Source organism: Cyprinodon variegatus, unplaced genomic scaffold (assembly GCF_000732505.1).
Source record: "Cyprinodon variegatus isolate N-32 unplaced genomic scaffold, C_variegatus-1.0 Scaffold43, whole genome shotgun sequence".
NCBI classification, from domain to species: domain Eukaryota; kingdom Metazoa; phylum Chordata; class Actinopteri; order Cyprinodontiformes; family Cyprinodontidae; genus Cyprinodon; species Cyprinodon variegatus.
The window spans coordinates 1783133-1807105 of NW_015150496.1; the positions used below are offsets into that span (position 1 = coordinate 1783133).

General features: G+C 38.4%; 1 protein-coding gene across 4 annotated transcripts in view; it reads left to right on the forward strand.

Moving 5' to 3' along the window:
- zbtb16 (zinc finger and BTB domain containing 16) overlaps nucleotides 1-23973 on the forward strand; it is a 211063-nt gene that overhangs the window by 63323 nt on the left and 123767 nt on the right. For all 4 annotated transcript variants that reach the window (XM_015370194.1, XM_015370195.1, XM_015370196.1 and 1 more), the window contains one exon: nucleotides 9927-10024. In XM_015370194.1, the coding sequence (XP_015225680.1) occupies nucleotides 9927-10024 (98 nt within the window). The remainder of the gene's footprint in view (nucleotides 1-9926; nucleotides 10025-23973) is intronic.

Below are 23973 nucleotides of genomic sequence, written 5' to 3' on the forward strand. Positions count from 1 at the left end.
AGAATTCGGACTTCAATCTCAGAATTCGGACTTTAATCTTAGAATTCTGACTTTAATCTCAGAATTCGGTCTTTTTCTCAGAATTCTGACTTTAATCTCAGAATTCGGACTTCAATCTCAGAATTCGGACTTTAATCTTAGAATTCTGACTTTAATCTCAGAATTCGGACTTCAATCTCAGAATTCTGACTTTAATCTCAGAATTCGGACTTCAATCTCAGAATTCGGACTTTAATCTTGGAATTCTGACTTTAATCTCAGAATTCGGACTTTCTTCCTCTACTAAACTGAAATAAAATTTAAAAATCAGTTAACGTTTTTTTTTTTTTTTCCAGTGGCCCTAATCCTCTTCCGTAGTTCCACAATGAATGAATTGAAGGATAAAAAATCAGCAGAGGAGGGTCTGATGTGTTCGACCTGGACTTTCTCTTTAAACAGACAGTCCCATCTAAAAAACTGAGCCAAAACTATGTTTTTTTTTGTTTTGTTTTTCAATTTGACACTATATTTACAGTTTATAACAGGTTGGAGAGACATAACACGTTCAGAAAAAAAATTATATTTCTCTATGTCAAGCATGACTGATTGTGTTTTAACATCTCTCTTTGCAACCCATTATTATTAGAGCCATTTGTCATAATGACATGCTTTAACAAAATTGGGCATCATCTTTCCCTACTATGTTGACACCCTGCATACATACATATATATATATATATATATATATATAGCACAGAGGTGATAAAACCTGTTACTATTCATTTATGTACGTTTCCTTCTCTTTTATCATGAATGGGAGGTATAGATGTTTTTCCTTGCCAGACGCCCTGGAGCAAATTTAGCCTGGGCCTGGTGTCTGTGATATTATAAATAACTCAATAAGGATGAAAATCTCCCAGTTCTCCTGTCTGTTCTCTTTTCCTCCTGCCCTACCACTCATCTATGCTCAACACGAGTGCCTCGGCGCTTCGTGTGTGTGGCTTGAATTTATATGAATGTCTCCCCGACGAGGGACAACGGGGGCCGGGTCATTGATATGTGCAGCAGGACTCTGGATAAACAGCCCTCGCCGAGCGGCATTACGGCAGCCTTGCCTGATACATTTAGATTGAGCAAAGACAGAGAGGTGGGATGATAGGAGGGCGGTGGAATTGGACGGATGAAATGACAGCAAAGAGAGAGCAGCTTTCTGCTTCTCCTTCAGACAAAATGGATTCATGTAAATGTTAAGAACCTGCAGAGCTACATCAATAGACAGGAGTTTGCTTTAGAAGGCGACAAATAAATGAGGAGCTGTATCAAGTTTTTGCCTCATCTATGCTGAGATCAAACTCCTTTTATGTTTTTCTAGATCTTTTGTTTTTATGTTTTCTTTTATTCTCTTCTCACAAACCAAAAAGTCCTGTTAACAAAGGTCCTCCGGATCTTCACTCTTGATGTCTCTGTTGGAAAAACCAGAATAAAAGGTGGCGGCTGCACACTGGGCCACTTAAGGCTGCATTAGGATCAGCCACCAGAGTGTCACTGAAATGGTGTGTGCATCATTTCAGCTTTGTTTGCAATGACAGGGGAGTCATGATGCAACAGTCATCCTGCCCAGTATGCTTTTATCTTCAGACGGATACTTGCTTTGTTCAGGCTCTTATTTCTGCAATGCATTACACCACTTTGTTGGTAATTCAGAGCTCACTGGTTTGTCTTTTCTACTGTTCCACTGTTGTGTTGGATAATTGTTTCCTGCTACTATTTTTCTACTCGATTCGATCTGCAAAATATATTTTAGCTAGATGTTGCAGCATCTACTAGGATGTCATCATCGAAGCACTTGTATGTTGCAGCTCTGTAAATAAAGGCTTATTTAAAAAAAGGATAATTTTGTAAGATTGTTGTAGGCATGTAACAATAGTTCATCTTGAAAGTCTGCTTCACATTGCAAAGATCCGTTACTGTTATCTTAGCTTCATCTGGCTAACAGACAGGACCAGAATGTCTATCACACTTTTTCCCTCCACTAAACTTTTGCTAAATTTAAAAGTGCTTGCTGGTTTTGCGGGTTGCATGTAAAACATTGAACTGAATCGTTTGAAAAAGCTCACAGATGCTTTGGAATAGTCTTATGGGTTGTCAGTTCTTTAATCTATGTAGAATCGTTTCGAAATGCCACGTCAAATTTCTAAATATTCAGCCTCATATGCCAGGTGTGGGAGTGATGGCCTAGTGGTAAGGGCTTGGAAACCTGAGGTTGCATGTTTGAAACCCACTCCCACAGCCTCCACTCTGGCTCCCTGAGCAGGACCCTTAACCCCACACCGCTCCTCGAGCGCCGCAAATGGCAGCCCATCGCTCCCCCAAGGGGTTAAATGCAGAAAGTGAATTTCATTGCAGTTTACTTGTAAAAGTGTAATGATAATAAAACGCTGGGAAAAAACAAACAAAAAAAAGCATTACAAAGGTTTTATTTGGCTGGATTGACCCTCCTAAGGATTAAAGAACAGTGGCTAAATTAATTGATGCTTTTTCAACTGTTTCAAATATTTGGTCACTGCCACAGGTTAACTACCTTTAAAAAAAAAAGATTCTGATCAATTTAATTCCTATAGACCAACTAAAGATTTATCTAATAATGTTTATTCCTTTGTTTACTTTTTTTTTCCTGTTTTAGCGTACTGTGCAGGTTACCTTACGTTACCTTTATAGCTATAATATGAATTAGAGGGTGGGGGTGGAGCTTGTTTGTTTCCCTCACTGAACGTCGCAGTAGTTATGATTTATATTCAGCCAAGTCCGGCGGCAATATGAGGAGTAAAAAAAAAAGGTAGTAGAAACTTCTGAATTACACTCAGCAAGCTGTTACGGCTCAATAACACGGGCCTGTAATTGTCTCACATTTCAGTCGCACACACAAGTGAAGTCAAACAGCCCTTGGTTAGGATTGTGTTTTACGAGGAGGCACACCGCACGAGGTGATCAGCATATGTTCTGTTGACATAAATTTAAAATTTACTGCCGCTGCCAAAAGTGACTGCTGGACAAAGTTGATTATTAACTGAGTAAATGGCCTGAAAGAGTTTTATGAGAACTTCCTTAATGGCTACAGTCAGTCTGTTTCAAATCAGTCTTCATCCCTCCCACCGTGCTGGCAAAAATATCCCCGCACACATCTTTCACCTTTCTATCTAAGAAGAAAAGCATGATTAAATGGTTTAATCTGGTTTTCAAATGTCTTTTTGAAGATCAGTAAACAAATCCAACAGGTTAATAGCAGGCAGCACCAATGAGTTATGCTGTTGTTAAAGTGTTTGATGCTTATACTCCTAATCCTAGTCCGTCATCTTTGATTTTGGAATAAAAAATGATTAGAAAAATTTGCAGAAAACAGACAATGAGAAAAAAAAATTGTAAATTTATGAATTTGTTTCAAAAAATATGTATCTATTTGTCTTTTTGTGGATACATCTGTTGATCCATGCATTTAGGACTGCAAGGCATAAAATATGACAATAGTAATAATGTTAGTAAACATTTAAGTTGTGATATATAATTAACGTCTGAATATATTTCATGCTTTTCTCTCTCGCATCTATGATTCCACCATCCTGTGACCAATTTTGGCAATGACATTAATCTGTGTTGTGAGCGTTTGCTGCCATAAGACTTTGCAAACTAGCTCAGTTTTACAAGATCCTAAAAATGAGATTAGCCAAAAATTATTGCACTTGAAACTAGGGGTGGGCATTGGCAAAGAAGTCATGATTCGATTCGAATCACGATTCGCATGCCACGATGCGATTCTATCACGATGCATCATGATACTTGAAATATTGCGATGCATCACGATGCATTGTGATATTTTCACTGAACACCGTAAGAAAAAGATGCACCCATTACCAGTGGCTGACTGGCTGAGTATGATCTGGATCAATTGATACATAACTGAAAGCAACTGAATTCATACATAGCTGTATTTATTGAAACCACTTTTGCAAGTGTTGCCATGAAAACAATTACTGGACACAAATATTACTATTACTGGTGTGGACACACTGACAAAAAGATCTTAGAATTCATCAAACTTAAAATAACAAAATAAGGATAATCAGTATGTTTACATGGCCTCAGTGGTCCTTTTGCAAATTATGTGCATCATATCAATTTCATTTTTACCTTCTTTGTTTTTAAAGCCAGAATGCATCCAAGCGGGACGAATTTTCTCAGTCTCCTCCATATTTTGTTTACGAATGACTCGGCTCAGTATCCCGCGGCTGGACATGCTCGTGACACAAAGCAGCGGGCGTCAACACATCCGCAGCGACATCTGCTGGACTAGAAGTTGTATTCCACTTGGTTTGGCTGATGTGCGCCAACCATTAATGTATTTTATTTGTTAATTTGTTTTTTTTAGAATCGATTCTTGCCTTCAAGAATCGATGCAGTAGATCACAAAAATTAGAATCGCGATGCATCGTCATGACGATTATTTTGCACACCCTTACTTTAAACAGTCCTTGGAACATTGATATTGTAGTGATGATATAATATATATATCACACAGTTTCCATCCGTCCATCCATCCATCCGTCCATCCATCCATCCGTCCATTTAAGGGAACCCTATGCTTTACATATTTAGAGAAATGTTTTTCCATGTAGGGGTCCCAAACTCTAGTTTCCAAGTTATTTTAACAGGCGTTGATTTCAAACATTTAACATCATTTAAAGTGCTGTTTCTCTGAACAGTGCTAGTTGTTGCAGTTAGATTAAACACTCTCAGCTAAAGACACAACGTTTTTCTCATCAGCACTACATTTAGAGTGTTAAAAAAAAGCAAAGCGAAATGCTGGTTCCACTTTGAGTGGCCTTAATAAGTCTGTCCATGCCTTATCTGTGCTCTGTCTGGGGGGCACAATGGTCAGATTGAGGCACAACACAAAAGGCTTTTCAAAGTCTTTGTGCTCTCTGTGTGTTGCGGCTTGCCGCTTACGTGTGTTTCGCCTCTTGTCGGTGTAAAAGTAAGTATCTCACGTATAACCAATCCTGTAGCTTTGCTAAGTTTTGCTTTATCAACTGAGGAGATGACCTATCATTTAAAACCCCCAATTTCTGATTATTTTAAACTGCTGTACCTGCATAGGAGATAAAAGCCACAGGTTGGTAAATCAGAGAAATATGCATACGTTTTAGTGCAGCTGTTTATTTGAACATGGTGAGGTAAGCATTCCTGAGTATGAGTCGCATTTGCCATCTTAAGTGGAATGCAGCGTAGCTGTTAGGCAGTTGTTGTTGAGTCTTAGCTCTATGTTTGTAACTGCAGCTGTTTGTCTTGATATTGGCCTTTCTGTTTGCTCACTTTCTTGGTGTCCAATTCCTCTGCTGCTTGTATGATGGGAGAAACTAAATCAAAAGGTTTGGAGGGCTGCAATTTAGCTATTAAATTGAATTTCAAATTCACTATTACTTGTTTAGGTATCTAGTTTCCTGTTAACAGGAGATGGTAGGATGGAGCAGGAGAGAAATCAGAGGGTTGGTGTCTGAGTTGTATCAATTCATTTTTCAATTCAGTTTATTTATATAGCCACAAATTCACAACACATGTCATCTCAGGACACTTTACAGTTCATCAGATCATCCAGTCAAATTGATATAAAGTTTTGTAATCTAAGGAAAACCAGTTGATTGCATTGACTCATTGACTCAAATACAATCCCTTACACTGAGCATGCTTGTAGCGACAGTGGAGAGGAAAAACTTCCTTTTAACAGGAAGAAACCTCCAGCAGAACCAGGCTCGGTGTGAGCGGCCATCTTCTGAGGCCGACTGGGGTTCAAGGAGACAGAAGCAGAGATAGAAAAAGCAGCTGCAAAAGGCGGCCCCGTCCAGGAAACACACAGCCAGGCAGACGAGCTCCGAGCCAGCTCCCATGCCAGAGAATGAAGAGAGCACATCCACCCAGTCACGGTCAGAGAAACAGGACCACACTGGAAAACAGGCCGATCTCCAGCATCTATAAATTGTTGTTGATGGAAGCAGCACAGCTGATGTTTCTCTCCAGGATGGAGTCACAGCCAAACAGGAACAGACGAGTCAAAGCTACCATGAGAAAAGCAGAGAGAGCAGAACGTTAGAGATCAATGCAAGCTTTACTCCAGTGGGTTGAGGTTAAAGAGCTGGGCCATAAAGTAAAGCTCTTGATTTACCACTTCATCAGCATTTAGTTCAGCTGCTTTGGTCATGGGATACATATAATTTTCAGAAGAGCCAGATCCTGGATCCAGGCAGCTGAAAGGTAAATATTGTGCATGGTGTATGGACTCAACCTCAGAGATGAAGTAAGGAGCTCCATCTTCAGAACAGCAGTTCAAAGTAGAGCCACTACTCCCCCCTCAGCTAAAGAATGAACTGAAGGTGGTTTATTTATCAAGTGACCCAGGAAGTAACTTGATTAGATACCCAGGAAGTCACTTGAACCCCCTTTTGACTTCCTTTTGGACCCCATTTTTTGGAAGGTGACCCACAGCAGACCTACCTCCCAATTAGTGTTGGCAGCTACAGTAACTGCTTATACTGTGCCTGGTTGTGCAGAAAGGATTTTCTCCATTACAAAGGGAGTGGTTTCTCTCTACTGTCACCAAATGCTTCCTCAAGAATAATTGCTGTGACTTGATGTAAGAAGGTCTTTGTTTGGAAACGCATTGAAACATCCCAGAATGAACGGGACATTGGGATATTTCTTGCCAGCTACAAAGTATCAGCCAGATATTATCCAAGGTCATGCAACAGGTACAAGAGGGAAAACTAGTCAGTATGTTCAACTCTATATTCCTCTTCTATAGAGATATACGATGACAATCTTTGGCCAGAAGGAAATTATAATCTATCCAAAAAGTTCTTGTAATACCCCAGGGTCTCACTCCAGTGGATGTTCATGACCATCAGACCAGGATTGTAGGAATACTCACGTTTTTTGAGGATTCCTACAATCCTTAGAGAAAACTCTGTGTCCACCTGGAGCTAAGCCTGGGGATTTGACTCCGGGCAACTTCCCAAAATGGCCGGATGCTCCTTCCACTGGAGGAACCCACTTTCAAAATAGGTTGGGCTTGTGTGCCATGTGAGCTGGGTGGCATGGCAAGATTTCACATATAGCTGGTAGTGAACTAATGGGACTTTCTTTGCCAGGTGCGTCTATACCACCTCTCTGTGAAATTATTTCTCTGGCCGTTTTCTCTCCTGGCTACTTGCTTGGATAGCAGTCCCTCTTCATTTGATTTCCAGTTTTCCTATTTAATTTGTTACAAATTAGTTTTAATAACTTGTTCGTACATTTAACATTCGGATTTCTTTTAAGGCTTTATGCAGAAATTAGTTATGATTCTTCTGCTTGGCAGCTCAAACCTTTGCAACCATTGCAGCGGAAAGTTCTATAACCTCTGTCTTTGTCTCATCATTGCCCGTCAGATTTGAGGTGCGCAAGAAAGCTGTAAATCAATTTGGATTTGACACCTGACATCAATCAGTCATGTTTTGGGAGAGCAGCACTCCCTTCGCCTTGGAGATTACGAGAGCTGCGGTGATGGATGGTTGTCATCTCCCCCAAGTTGAGCGGATCTCTTATCAAGGGCATTGTTTCTCCAAGAACTTGCTTGGCTAATCGCTCTGTGCCAACTGATTGAACAGTGTGATTGCTGAAATCTTTGTCTTTTCTTTCACCTGAATGTTGAATCATATGCTTTTCTTTCTGAGCTACAATTGCAGTCTCACCACCCGTCTAGGTTTTGAGTCAGGCTGTGTGAAACTGTGACCTGGGTGGAATATTAAACTAAAACAGCCCCAACCTGAAGAACAATCCTTCCGCTGGTGGGTGTGTGAATGCTGTCGCTCTCAAGATTAATTATTTGAAGTATTTAGGAGGCTTAAACTCTGTTGCAGTTGTTTGCAAATTCTTGTCACCTTAATTGCTTTAGAGCGCTGTTTCAAATATCTCTTAAGAATGATATGCGTTTTACTGGGCGACGGGGTCCTTGAAGGTTTCGTAACCAGGCGGTTGAAGTAATAGTCTCTCTGGTTGGTTATTTAGTTACCTGGCCTCTAAGGCCTTTACCACATAATCAAATATTGACCCTTCGTCTTGTGTGACCCCGTGAACCTAAACCCTGTCGGCCTAATGACTGTCCGTTTGGAAACAGACAGATTTATTGCCAATCAAGGCTTGAACCCTCTTATAAAACCGTTAGCTGTCCCACAACTTTGCATGTGAGAAATGCAGTATTTGATATGCTGCAACTTTGCTTGATTTTTACTTTGACAGCTCCCAGTCAACCTCCACTGACCTGTAGTTGTCAATTTATCTGCTAATGAAGTTGTCCTAAAAAGAAATTAAAGCTGAAAATGTTGTTTTTTTTCCAGCAAAATCTTAGAAAAAAACTCAATTATATTCATTAACTAGGGTAAGGCATAAGGCACTGCTCATTTCGGTCCAATTTGATGCTAAAAGGTTTTGCTGTTTTGATCTTTGCATATGACATTTTGCATAATAAACTGAGCAATTTGCTTTTGCATTTCAGATCCACCTTGTTTGCTTTTCAGCGTGAGTTCATAGTCTATAACAAGGGTGGGCAATTCCAGTTTGCAACTTTTAGATCCAACTTAGTCTAACACACCCGATTCAAATGGCTGAATTACCTCCTCAGTATGCAGTCAGTTCCTCTAGATTTCTCTCAATCATCTAATTACTTGATTCAGGTGTGTTGAACCAAAGGCACTTATAAAAGTTGCAGGATACCGGCCCTCAGGAACTGGAATTGCCCTCCCCAGGTCTATAGCTGCACAACATATCCTCATTATCAGTTCATATGAAATCGTGCGAAAAGTTATGCACAGAAATTCGTACGTTTTGGACGTTTTTCCTGGAAAATACAGATCAGTGCACATGCGTAGCCAGACAGACGAAAAAAGCAGATCCGCGGACGGACGTAAAACTGGGAAAAACAGTGCAATAATTACTTCTTCAGGTCTCTCACTAGGTTGCTTGCTGTTTTGTATCTTAGGGTTAGGGTCAGGGTTAGGGTTAATTGTATGTTAAATTCTATGTTATTAAATGGTGTGTAACATGCGCATGCGCAAGGATATCTTGTCTCGAGGCAAGATGTAAAAATACGGCGAAATGCGACGAAAAAAACGTCTAAAATGTACGAAATTACGGTGCATAACTTTTCGTACGATTTCATACGAACTAATAATGAGAATACACTGAGCTGCAAAAGGAGGTCATGTAATTAATACCAGCAAAAGGTTCCTTAAAATCATTTTGGTTTGATCAGAGGTGTAATCTGTCATATTTTATAGGACCTGATTTGGGTTATCATCACAACTAATAAAATTAGTTTTATTCCTATAATATTTAATTAAAAAATTTAAGATTTTCGATTTTACAGATTTTGTTTTTTTAATTATCAATCAAACCACCAAGACAAAGAAACTAATACGCATTTTTTTTTCTATATTGAGTCTGTAAGCTTTTCAGAAGCTCCTCTAACTGCTGTCAATTACTTTATTATTTACTAGATTTTAATTTCTTGAGATCTGAGCATGAAGCGTTGCTTCCTATTGCAGGCAGACTCTGTTGGAGTTTGCTAATTTGATTAAACACTTTCGTTGAATTAATTAAATCATTTGAAAACTTCTGTCTGAGTTTCATCATGCTACTTTGGTGTTAAACCTTAAGTTCATCTAAAAAGAAATCTAATAAAGAAGAAATATGTATTTTTGGCAAATGAAAATGTACCAAAGGACCCCGGGTTTGGGGGGACTAAACAGAAGGTTTGAATATAATACAAGGATGAAGAAATTGATTGGTATTTGTAAAAACGGTAACCTACTCTGATTAACTTTGTACGGTTGGTGTAAGTATTTCTTTTTTCTCATCCACAGAAAGATGCACAGTGGAATGAAGACCTACAGCTGTGAGCTTTGTGGGAAGAGCTTTCTGGACAGCCTTCGTCTACGGATGCATTTGCTCTCTCATTCAGGTAACAATAAAATAAGTGCTTTTGTCAATCTTGCATTGTAACCAACACCATATTGCCTCTGGGCATACCAGGGATCTACTGTAGGAAGCCGTTATGAAGCAGTTATTACATAAACAAATCATTTTACAGGATTTTTGATGCTTTAGAGTAAAGTTTTTTTGGAGATAAAATTAAAATGTTATTGTGAAAAGGGGTTGAAAATACTTTAATTGAACAGGAGCTATAAATTGCAAAAAAATGGCTTTCTTTAATCTTTTTGAAAATAAAAAAATGTCCTTTTAAAAGTATTATAAGTGTGAAAAAAGGGATCTACGGATTATTTTAAATCTGAAAGCAGAAGGCACTTCAGCCTAATTATGAGAAATAAAATTTCAACTTTTGTGGAGATAGATAGCTTTTTTTTTTTTTATGAAAGTATAAATAAAATGGTTTGTGTCCCTGTATGGAAACAGGAATCGAATATGGATCATTCTTTGGATAAGACACCTCCTGATTTAGCCAAGTTTTACAACTAAATGTGCCAAAGTGTCTTGAAAAAAAAATCCTGTATGTCAGCAGCTCTAATTATATGAAGATAAAAATATAAAATCACTGCGAATTAATTAAAAAATGTTTTGCGTTATGCCGAACATTACTTTTTACTTTTTTTATGTATTAACTCTTTTGAGAAATGTGTGTTTGATCCATCTTTGTGCTGTTAGCTCCGTTTTGCCTTCCTAACAAACTCTTCCCGGGTCCATACTTTAACCATATCCACTTTTATGATTTATTCTATCAAAATGTTCCTGTTGAGATGTTAAAATCTTCTATCCATCTATCTAGAGTTTAGCTTTTATAAGAATCTGATTTCAGATCCTAGACAGAAATAAATTTAATTTAAGAATTAAATAAATCAAAGAACTCATCCAGATGCAGCAGGACTTAATTTGGCACCTGAACCTTTTCTGATCAAAGTTGATTTAAGAACCACAACGCAAGTTTATACGACTTACTCTAAGAGATCTGATGGCTAAAACATCAGGGGATGTTTTGATGAAAATTGCTAAAGTGTTAAACTCATGTTCCAATGTGGCAAAGAAAAATAATGGATAAAATTGAATTGAATCAATAAATACATAATTTCTAGATAGTAGATTCTGTTAACCTCAGAAATGCTGCATTTGTGTGCTTGGTGTCTGACATTTTAGATTTAGATTAGATGACCAAGAATAAAAACCTAAGTATAACATCACAGCAGCCTTTCATGTTTCACAGAAATCATCAGAACCTCCATTTTTTTCAGCGCCTCTGGGTATGAAAAAATACAGAAATAAGTGTGTATTTTATCGCAGTAGTGCTGTATAATATATCAAAGTGAATATTATAGTAAAGTCCTACCCTTAGAAATAAGCATGTTCTTTTAGATTGCTAGTGCTAAAATAGCCCCCACCAACCCTTTCGAAGAGAAATGTGGATAAAAGGATAAATATAACAATATTTTATATTTATGCTTTAAGTCTAATACCTAATCCTTACATTCCTGTATCCCTCTGTATAGAAACAGTGTGATATAGAAGTCTATTTCCTAATGTTTCTTTTCAAAATTAGAAAATTAGAAGCAAAATATATCCTGTTGAGGCATTCGATCAACCTAGTCTACGATATGGGTAAATCGCAAAAGTTTTTTTGCAGAACTCTTATAAGAGAAATATTTATAAAGTTAAAAACAGCTGAAGGTGTAAGAAACCAGGCTGGACGAGAGCCTGTGTTCATCATCCCACACATAGTGAAGGCAGATGATGATGAAAGCATCATCATCACTGTGTAAAAACTACAATGGAATAAAATAACTTTAAAACTATAAAACAATAAATAAATATCTGGCATTCAGCTGTACATTCGCTTATAGTGAACAAAGAGCAATCACACAAACTCTTTAGCAGACGGAAGCTGTGTTCCATTTCTTTTTAATCTTCTTGTGGATAGGGAGCTAAAAAAAAAGTGAAATATTGCTGAAAGGAATCTTAAAGGAGTCATTATGTTTCCATAACAACCAATAATGGGTATCAGTGTATTGTTGTCCTACCGTCCCAAACATAAATATGTGGATTTTTTTTTAAAATAGAGTATTTTTACCAAAGACCTTAGAAGGTTTGATCCATTACTTCATGTCTTTCTACATTTGCCCATTTTCTGTCCTCAGGACTCTGAATAAAACAGATGTATGGAAAAGTATCCCACTCCCAGTGTTGAGCTGATTTCTCTTCTATAGAGACACACATATTTGTTGAAATTTCTTGCCCTTACACTTTCCAGCTCATAGGTGCAGTAGAGACATTCCCCAAACAGAAACTGAAAACATACTGGGAGCTGAACAGTTGAAAGAGAAGCGCTGACTAATTATCTCCTTGTTAAGCAGCTCTGAGGTACCTTAACTCAAGAGAGGCTTGCATAGTTTTATTCAGTCTCCCCGAGGCTTTAAATGTTATACAGTTAGTGCCAACTTACAACAGTGAACCCATGAAGGGGTCTAGTCTGACACAAATAAACTCAAACCAAACACATCTAATTCTGATCTCCTCCTTTAAAATGAAAAATTCCCACATTCTGAACAATTTAAAAGTCTTCTGCAGCAGATCGGTTACTACATTTACAGTGGAAATAAGTGTGTTATGTTGATCAGTTTAGATGATTCATTTAAAGTTCCCTATTTCTATTGTATATTTTCCATCCAAATCGCTGCCTTAACACCCTATTTTCTCTTGCAAGCTCCATACAGTAGTAGCCATTTAAAATTTCCCCACTTTCCTTAAAGGAATAGTACACCCAAAACATGATTAGCCTTCATTTTCTACTCACCCCCATGCTGAACAACACTCTGGAGTACTTTTTTGATATCTCAAATGCATCTGGAGATCTGGGAGGCTTCTTGCTGTCTGCTGACATTCAAATAATGGAGGTCTATGGTGCCCGAGGCAGAAAGGTCCATAAAAGTCCACAAAAAACGTGTCAATATTCCTCCATACTGCTCGTCCAATGTATTCCAAGTGTCCTGAGTGGGTAGCATCCATAATTTACTCGAAACGAAGTCATTTAGAATGTTTTTAGAGCATAAACAGTAGTGTATAGAATTTCCTGAAAGCGCGTTCACGACTCTACGGAAACCGCGGCAGACAAAACCAGATGAAAGTGCGCATTCAGCCCAGCAAAGAACTCATGCTCTTCCTCAACACTGAAGTCCTCAGACACTTTTCTTTCGTTGTTTCTTTCTTTGCACAGGTAAACAGCACATTTCTTCTTCTACGCTTGCATTATCGGCAGAGCAGACGCTGAATGCGCACTTTCATCTGGTTTGGTGCCACGGTTTCCGTAGACTCGTGAACTCGCAGGCGCGCGCTTTCAGGAAATTCTATACACTACTGTTTATGCTCTAAAAACATTCTAAATGACTTTGTTTCGAGTAAATTATGGACGCTACCCACTCAGGACACTTGGAATACATTGGACGAGCAGTATGGAGGAATATTGACACGTTTTTTTGTGGACTTTTTTGGACCTTTCTGCCTCGGGCGCCATAGACCTCCATTATTTGAATGTCAGCAGACAGCAAGAAGCCTCCCAGATCTCCAGATGCATTTGAGATATCAAAAAAGTACTCCAGAGTGTTGTTCAGCATGGGGGTGAGTAGAAAATGAAGGCTAATCATGTTTTGGGTGTACTATTCCTTTAATGGGTCCTTGGCTGATCCCCTCTTAAACATCAATCTTTGTACTAAAATATTCTTTCTGTGATGATTTGTGTAGAGAAAGGGTGATGTCGGTGTAAAATAATATGCACGCCCCCCGGGGCGAAGGAGGGGGTCACTCAAGTGGCTGGTATTTGGAGGGGATTTTGCTGGGAGTTGCTGGGAAGTGGGCTGCCATTCGGCTGGCGTCTGACTGGGAAGAGCCATTTTCAATAGCTGCTTCTGTGTTTGGCTTTCCCTGCCATCCCAAAGATTAAGACGGTTTAACTGTCACTGTTTTGGATAAAACATCCCAAAAACCACCTGATTCACAATCCAGAATTATGGGGAGAATAATTACAGGAATAATTTGTTAGTTCATGTATCACCAGCAGTTTAACTGTTGCTGACACTGATGCTGACAGCCTTGCTATGTTTTTGACAAAGATGAATGACAAACTCATGCTGTGCCAGTGAATTGGCTCAGCACACAGCTCAGTGTGTCACAAGCAGAAGTTGCTTCGAGCAAATATTCACTGTTTATTTTTAAATTACACCCCGTTTTCACAATCCTCACTGCACAAACATGTGACAATCCCTCTCACCCACCCACTCACCAAACCCCCAACCTCCCTTCTTCTCAATCACTTGTCAGATTACAAACGACGAAGATCTGCAACAGAAAGCAAATGGTTTACAAATTACTGCGTGTCTCCAGATACTGTATATGTTACCTTTAATGTGTTTAACTTGGAGGCATCTGTTCTAAAGCTGTTATTAACTTACGCCTTTTCTTTAAATTGTATATTTAGATTTTTTTTTTTTATTTGCACAGAACTCTTTAAAAACACAAAAAATTACCAATCAACTTGCAGGCCATACTTATATTTTTTTAAAGCTCTGATCTGCCAATTAATTTGTTATTTATATCAGGACCAGAGCAATGTCACACTGTGTGTGTAGCAGAGATTGGGTGTTATGCTACGGAAGAGGATTAGGGCCACTGGAAAAAAAAAAAAAGAGTTAACTTATTTTTAAATTTTATTTCAGTTTAGTATGGGAATAAAGTCAAAATTCTGACTCTCTGAGATTAAAGTAAGAATTCTGAGAAAAAAGTCAGAATTCTGAGAAAAAAGTCAGAATTCTGAGATTAAAGTCAGAATTCTGAGAAAAAAAGTCAAGTATTATGCAGCTTTATACTTAAACAGTATTTTTAATTCATTTTATAAATATTGATCAGCAATTTTAGAAATAGCCCTTCTATATGTGGCGAGATGTATATCGTACATATTTATCGCCTAGCAGGGATATTAGTACAAGTTCATGTGCAATTTAGTGTTATCCTCCTGCCTGAGAAAAATAAGGAAACTAGTTATAATATTGTGTAAGGTAAAGATGTATAATAGCATACAACCTTTATTGAAATAATTTTATTACCGTAAAAATTATATCCCAATGAAAAGTATTTCCTGGTACCTTACTGTATTGGTGCCCAGTTCTTGATCAGAACTTCTTCTTAGTGCTGCAACTAACGATTATTTTGCAATTCGATTGATCTGTCAATTATTCTTTTGATTAATTGATTAATAATCGGACAGCAACAGGTCGATGAAGATCTTTTTATGAAATTAAGACGGATGAAACTAAAACTTCTCTTCCGGAGTTCTAGATAGAGCATATTAACAGAAACATTTTTTTTCCCAATCTAAAATGTAAAATGTTCATATTTTTTTTTTTTTTTTTACAATTTTGATAAAATTCCTGCTGTAAGTTGATCACTCTGTAAAATGTGGCTTTAGTTGACAGTCTCTATAGTCCAGTTAATGATTAATTGATTCCTAAATTAGTTGACAATTATTTCAGTTATTGATTAATCCGATTAATTGTTTCAGCCCTACTTCTTTCACTTCAATAACTGCATCAGTACAGCTTATTCACCCTTTCCAGTCATTTCTTTTCTTCCACTAAACTTTCCATTAATATTCTTGAATCACTAGCTTCCTTAGCAATGCCCTTCAGTTTTATAACCTTCTTGAGTTCAGCATCAGTGCCTTAGGGACTTTTGTCAAGCTAGCAATCTCTGCTTTAATACAACTTTATGATTATTTTCATGTAATGCAATTTTTTTTTCCTAAGGAAATTATTGTGGATTAAACCACAATCATCAAAATAAGCAGAAAAAGAAACCAATATATGAGTTACTATACTTTTTAAACAATTCTAAATTGGAAGAAACTTTAGCGGCCAGCTTTGTGTCGCTGAACAAGGAACTTGACATGTTTTCTATGAATTAGATCATAATTAACAGGATTAAAGTAATATTTTCCAGTGTTCTTGTTTTGTAAATGAATAAAAAGCAGATTACAGAAGTGACCTCTCTAACCCGTGTAGCATCTTAAAGGTCAAAGACAAATGAAGTATAATGTCATCTGTTCTGCATTAGAAAATACATCCTAATAAGAAAAACTATGGTTTAATCCTGTTTTTTAAACTTCAGCGTTTATCGTGAGTCTCATTTTTTTCTCTCAGCATTTACTAATTAATGATCAATACATTTTCATTTGACTCCACGTTAATAATTAGATCAACATGTATTGAGGTCTTTTAAAAGGACTTTTAAAATGTTCAGAATTTAAGCTGCTGTCACTGATAGAACCTCTGCTGTTAGATGATCAAATGGAAAAAGGAAGGGTGAAAACTCTAGGAAGAACCACATACTCCACCATGAGAGAGGCAACCGAGCGGAAGATGTGGGCAGTGTATTTTTAGCAACAGTGGCAGCAAGTGCACAAACTTTTTCTCTCCTTTTTGTTTCTTTCTTCTTTCTCTCCTCTTTCCACGTAAGGATGTCTCGATGCGCGCGACATCAACCTGTACTGTTGCACACATCACTGTTGATTCATCGCCGCTTTGGTCTGGAGTTAAAGGCAAGCCGAGCGCTTCTGTCGAGAGGAGCGACAGTTAGGAAAGAGACAGCGCAGAGACAGGGCTGCTTTGATAGTTTTTGTTGTTTTTTTTTTCTCCCCTCATTTTTGTTTTTTTTTTAAAGCTCCTCCGCCTCCACCGTTTGACTTTCAGGGCTTATTCTCAGTCTGACACCGCATCTCGATTTTTATCCTGTCTCTTTGTAATGATGACACTTCACCAAGTCCCCAAACCTTCAGCTTGAGCCTGCCTCCAACACCCCCCCCCCCACGCTTCCTTCACTGCTGTCGCCATACTCTGTCAGCTCTCTTCACTAAAGGCAGAATATTGGGGTGATGAGGCGAGAGGCTTCTTGGTATGCGTGGCGTGTTGTGGATGTGGAGCATTTCAGACGCCCCTCTCTTTCTCTGTCTGTCTCTCCCTCTCTCCCCGTCTTACTGTCCTTCCGTCGGTCTCTTCTGTGTTTGTTGTACAGAAGATTTGGCAGCTCGCCCGTCTGGGCAGCGTGCCACCTCTGAAGGTACAGTATGTACAGTCTATCCTCTGCCAGCGATTTCATTTTTGTTTTTGCCTGGCCTTGTTTTGTCTCGGGCCACGTGCTTTCTTTTTTCCCCTGTTTGTATTGTTTTTATCTCCACATGCTGTTTAATGTTTGACAGGCTTTGTTGAGTCAAGGCCTGCATGTAAGAGGGTTGGGGACTGTGACTCACAAGCTTTGCTTTTATATTTTTTGACAGAGCCTTACATGAGAATTCAGAACTGTTGAACTTTTCCCCATTTAGCCACAAGCATTTTTTTTCTTAAATGAATATTTTATGTCAAAGATTATCCCAATGTAGCTCACAATATTGACTTACTCCCCTTTCATTACCAAGTAAAACCACATAGCCTGGTGCAACCCTGTTTCGTATGGAGATGCTGATGTGTTCAGGCTAAAATGTAGTGTTGATTTTCTGCCACACATATAACTTTGTACAGTAGCAGCCCTTAAAAATGGCCCAGTCAAAATCCAGCTGAATGTCAGCCCACCTCCCTGCAGCTCCCATCAAAATCCCCTCCAACTTCCAGCCACTCGCCTTCTTCTGGGCATGCATTTTTGTTTTACTCTGACTCCACCCTTTAGATCTTTATGTCAACAAATCATGACAAAAAGAATATTTTAGTAGAAAGATTGATGTTTATAAAATGAATTGTAGGGGACCAGCCAAGGGCCCATTAAAGGCATACTATGCAACATTTTCAGTTAATGTCTTCCATAACGTTTTGGATGATTAAATGAGTCATTTCAGGTCGAACAAAGGTTTTCTCGGCCGTCCTGGTGGTCTGCAGGGGAAATACCGTACTTGCAATTGCAGCAGCCCTCGGCCCGCACCCACAGGCTCAGAAGTCTCGTGCATCGCGAGAGTTGGTCTTGCTTTACGGCGAGAACTGCTACACTCCCCCAGTGAAAGGCATGCTCGTTGCTAGCGCAGTGGTGATATTTGTGCAGTTATCATGGCGGAACCAGCGAGAAAACAGCTAAAGCCCATTGAGTGCTCGAGGTACAAAACCACAGAAATCAGAACCCCCTTCCCTAAACGACAGTCGGATTAATGTATGGGAAACTCCAACTTGGCTAACTACAATCTTTGTTATTTAGACAAATGCATAACAAATAATGTATGAAAACATGCTAAATTTTCAAACTCGAAAATTGGAACAAAATAGTCACTTACTGCAGTAGACATGGTGATTCGTTGCGTTCGCCTGTCTGCTAAGCTCAAAACAACCGCGCCTGGCTTGACGGAGAAACCAGGAGAACAGCTGAGCTTATTTACGACAGTTGCACTTTTACTTTCGCCCTCTGGGGGGAGCCTCGCTGGAAAACCAACACCGGTTGCATAGTGTACCTTTAAGGAAAGTTGCGAAATGTTGAATGGCTACTAATGTATGTAGCTTTTCTTTTAGACTTATCTGACTAGAACATTTTCATTATTTGTGCCTGGCGAACTGTGACTGTCCTCATTAATAGCTTAGCAAATAGGGACAGATTTGTTTATTGCGGAAATAATAGTAGTTCTTTACACTCCCACCTGAGCTGTACGCTTCTGCAGCTTCTCAAAATGAGGCCGTCATGATGTCGTCATTAGATGTAAAGTGTAAAGACAATTATCATTGTCAAAATTGCTCTCCTTTTCCATGCTAAAGAGCAGCATGCACACATCATAATGCTGTCATCACCATATATCGGAGTGAGCTGGTATCAGATTCTGGCAACAAAGACAAATAGATATTATTTTCCTTATGGATCTCAGTAGATGAACACCTCATATTTCCATTTACAATATTATGTCTCTGAAATATATTTAAGGTGGCACCGAATGTATTTTGATCAGTTTTCTTACTTCTGTTTTTAGTAAAATTGTCAGGGAAATATTAGATTTAGCTAAACTTTATTGCAGAGTGGGTGTATAGTAAAAGACTGGATAAGTTTCAGAAAATCTGCTAATTAGGGCATTTCCCACCAGAGGATCTGCCTTCAGTACTACTTCCAATTATATTTTCAAAGACTTTAAGGAAAGATTTTTTTTTTTTATTCCAGCTACGCAACTTTTAAAATCAAATTTTTTGAAATATGATAAAAATGAATAAACTGGCTTAACAAAAAAGATTATTTTGTGGTAAAATTACATTACATTATAGTTCTGTAATCATCTAGGCTAAAATGTATTCAGAAAATAACATTGTTGATATTGAAGATATTTTTACACCCTGCAGAATCTGCATGCAAAATGCAATGCTGTTGCATCAAGGAATCAGATGTTACACTTTAAAATTAACCCCCGCTCACCCCTCCTTTGGTTTTACAATGCTACTGTACTGTAGCTTTAATATGCAAAAAGCACATCTCCAGAGTAATTTTAACTCCACCCTGGCCGGCAAACATGTATGCACTCTTTTGGGTGTTCATAAAAAAGTATAATGGTATAATTGAAAGTATTTTTTCAAGCATAAATGTTTCTAAAGTAGAATGTTGTTTGAATATAATTTTAAACCTAATCTGTTGCACAACACTTGGGAGAATGATGAGCCGCTCTGCTCCGTAGAATTACTTTAATTGAGGTACATTCGAGGAATTTAACTTTGTAAAGCGATGAAACAGCATCTTGATCAAATCTAACTGATTTTGAAAACACCATGCCAGTGCCTTTTTTTGGTCGCCCATTTGCAGATTTAATTGGTGATGGCTTTGGTATCAGCATAGATAAAAAGTAAATATAGTTGTTTTGTGGCCTTTCTTCTAAACTAGTGCAATACAAATTTGAAAACTTGCATTCTTTTTGTTTTGTTTTTGTAATTTATGTACTTCTGATGATCAAAAACAAAATGAAAAACAAGACAAATACTTTTTCCCAGCTCTGTACCTATATTATTATTGTCAAGGGTGTGACTTTATATGACAACAATTGGGAAAGATTTATGACTGTTGTATAAATGTCTTAACAAATGGTATTGAACTGATAACAGAGGTTCTCAATAGGTAGTATAATGCTGAAAGACAATGGTATACTGCAAAATTAAAAAGAAACAACAAATAATCTGTGTAGATGTTAAAGCTTTAAAATACATTTTTGTTTAAAGAACTCTACCAGAACAAATCTAGTCTTCCTTCTGCCCTTAGCCAGCTGTTTACCTTGGCTTCTTCATGCATAATCACTGCTCAGATCCAATGCCAATCAGGGTTTAGAAGCAAAACGCCTCTATAAATGAGACTATTTCAGTTAAAAAAAATGCTGTGAATTTAAAAATATGGTGAAAGAGCAGCCTTCCTATTGAGCTTTGCCTGTTTCCTTCTTCGTGGTGCTTTGTCTAGCCTATTCATCTCTCTTTGCCAGCTCTTCTCTCACAGTGATGACGACATATTTGTGCCGGCAGGTCTGGATGTTCTGCCAGCATTCCAGCATTTATGATCGCTCGCAGATGTGAGTCCAGGAACACACTGTACTGTACCCAAACCCAGAAATTAATGAAACTTGACTGCCTTCCAGGCCACAAATTCCTAAATGTGCGCGTGCGCTGGTCTGACTGTGGTGCATATGCATGACTGAGACAAGAGTCAGGGAAATCAAGGGAGGGGAGGGAGGGTGCTATTAAAAGCAAGTAGCAGGAAATGAAGTAGATCAGAACAAAAAAAATTGTTCATTGGTTTGCAAAAACATTTTTATTTTGTTTTACTGCCAACATTCTCTTCTGAATTCAAATAATCCCACTAGTCAAAAGTCTTTAGTTACAAGTAATTAATTTAGTTTCATAAAGTCAAAACTTGGCAATTAAATCATTAAAGTTTTTTGTTTTTTTTCACTGTCTTTGCTCATCAAGGAACTCATAGATTTGCTTATTCTTTATTGCAAAATGGGTCCAGCTTAGTCAGATTGGATGTAGGATATCAGTAAGCAGTTTTAAATTATAGAGAAGAATTCTTGATTGGGTTTAGGTCTGAACTTTGACTAGGCCATCCTAACAGAGAAATATGCTTGGATCCAAATTATAATGGCAGCAAAACACTTTCTCACCAGAAGGACAGTGTGTATCGAAAGTAATCTACATGTTTTCTTTCACATTTTCATTGGGGAGTGGTGGCTTAGTGGTTAGGGCATACAATTTTGAATCCTGAGGTTCTGAGTTCGAGCCCCACTCCCACAGACTGCCACTCTGGGTCTCTGAGCAAGACCCTTAATTCCTGATTGCTCCCCAGACGACGCACAAAGGCAGCCCACTGCTGCGCAAGGGGATGGGTTAAAGGTAGCGGTAAATTTCTCCAATGTGAGATCAATAAAGTTAAATTATTATTTATTTTATCATTCTGCATGTTAGCCAAAACGTTACCAACGTGTTCTTAGATCTTTAAGGATTTAGGAAAAGCAGCTTCTTCCCCATGACTTGCTGCGTCTTCAGCATAGGATCAGGAAAATTGTATCGAGAACTTCTAATAACTTTGTTTCAAAAATGACTTTCTGCTTCCAATGGTTACAAAAATGTCAGCTTTGTGGAGGGCATTGCTTATCTTTTTGTCATGGCAGATTCTCCCACCTGAGCTATCGAACTCTCTAACTTCTCCAGCGTTACCATCAGCCTCTTCCCCGCTCCCATGAATAAAGCTTTCCTTGCCCAGCCTGTTGGTGTAGTGGATGTCCATGTCTTCAGTGGTTTGCAGTTGGTCCATCCTCTTTCCATGTTCAGATAATAGATTAAAAAGAGCAATGTGAGATTTTAAAGCTTGGGATTTTGTTTTAAAATGCAATCCATTTTTGGCTTTTTCCAGAACTTCTTTCCTGACCTGCCTGCTTTGTTCTTTGGTCTCCATGATGCCATTTTCTGTCACACTTAGATTAAATTCTATCCTGGCAGTGTGTATTAATCAAATGGCGGTTTTCTAACTTGAATTTTATTAACCGGTATTAGAAATAAATTGGGTTGCATGCAAATTATTATTTAAAATCAGTATCTCCTTTCATCCTTTTATTACTTATGTAGCAGTTTGTGTTGGTTTACCACATCCAATCCACATAAACTACATTACAAGTTGAAAGATCTAAATACTTCTAGAAACCACTGTATATTGCAGCTGTTTTTCTTACTGTTCCAAGCATAAATTTGCTTGACAGAGAAGACCAATAGTGGTAGCTCATTATTTAGAGGCCTTACATTACTCCTCTGCAACTTAAAACTGGCATTGCACCTCTTGCCGTACTTCCCCTGACCCTGTTGATTTACGGTTCCCAATAGTGGGGGACTCGGACCACTCAAGCACTCCCAGCTGTTTTGTATTACACGGCGAGGCACAAGTGAGACGTGACACAGCACAGGGGTCCACTCATAATACAGCAGCATGAGGCGTAGCTGTCAAACTAATATTTTTAGTAGCCTTCAGAGACTTTGGAGTGGGGAGGGTTCGGGGGGAGGATGCTTGTTAGACTCGTGTCCTGAGCAAACGCGACTTCATTGCAAATATGTTACACTGGAGCGAGTGCCCTCCTTAAGCTAGAACTCTGTGTGCCTGTGCTCTGGGCTTCTGGGAAAAGAAATGAGGTTTTGAAGAAATAAAACATAAAAATAGCTGGACTGAACAGTATGTGAGGGATTATCCTCCCTGTGATAAAGTCTCTGGATGAGCAGGCTGCCAGCTCTATGTCTCGATCCACTCTCAGCTCTGATGACTTGATGCTGTATATATCGTCTTTTGCATGTTGTCCCCACCTTACATCTGCTGCAGTATTTCTTGGAAGTGATGCTGTTGGGATTAACTGTATTTCACATTCCCAAAAACTGCAGTGCCTACATTCAAAGGTAGTTTGGAATCATTGATATTAACTACTTGCAGTTTAGTAATAGATTTGACCTTATTTTACTCCCAGAAATGCCTTATTTCATTATAGTGTAGCTCCAGCAAAGTGCTGGAAGGATTCCTGAGAGATTTTGGTCCATTTTCACATAATAGCATCACAGATGCTGCTGATTTCTCAACTGAACGTCCATGATGCTCATTTATTGCTCCCCTATGGTCAAAGTTTTCTAAAACTGGTTGTAGAGCAGGGAATTCATTAGCCAGTTAGGAAGATCATATTCTACTAGAAATGACCAATTACACAGGGTTACATTGCAAACATAAAGGGATGTGAATCAGCAACAATACTACGAAACCCATCCTTAATTGATTGTCTGGAAAGATCCCTCACACCATCGCTGTGTTCGAATCAGGCGGCTGCGTCCTCTAAAGGATCCGGCCTACCTGGACGAAGGCTATGAAAATGGGGAGAAAGTAAGAATTCAGCTACGAACAAGTCAAGCCTTTACAGCCTTCACCACCCATGAGTCATCGTAAGCTCTGTCACATAGCAACCATGAAAGTTGACGCAAAGAATGGGGGTCAAATTTCTCACTACTGTTTTGTATGCCAATGTCATTTTTGAAATTGCAGCAGTGCTGTCGTCACAGGTATCAGATTATAGTCTTCAAACTGCAGAGATGTTTGCTTTAATGTCAGGAAAACCCATTTCCCTGGGGACAGGTAAAACCTTACCATAAACTAAACATTATCCATGACATGTCTGACTCACTAACCATGCAAATTAACTATTTTAGGTAATTTAAGATGAAAGTATTAATATATTTGTATTATATTAAAATTCAGTTACTATATTTACCTCAGTTCAATCATTTTTTCCTTGATTTTGTGAACCGTTCCACCCCTAGTCTGGCTCCCTAACCATGCAAAATAGCAATTTTAGTTAATTTAAGACGAAAGTATTTAAATATTTGTATTATATTAAAATTCACTTAC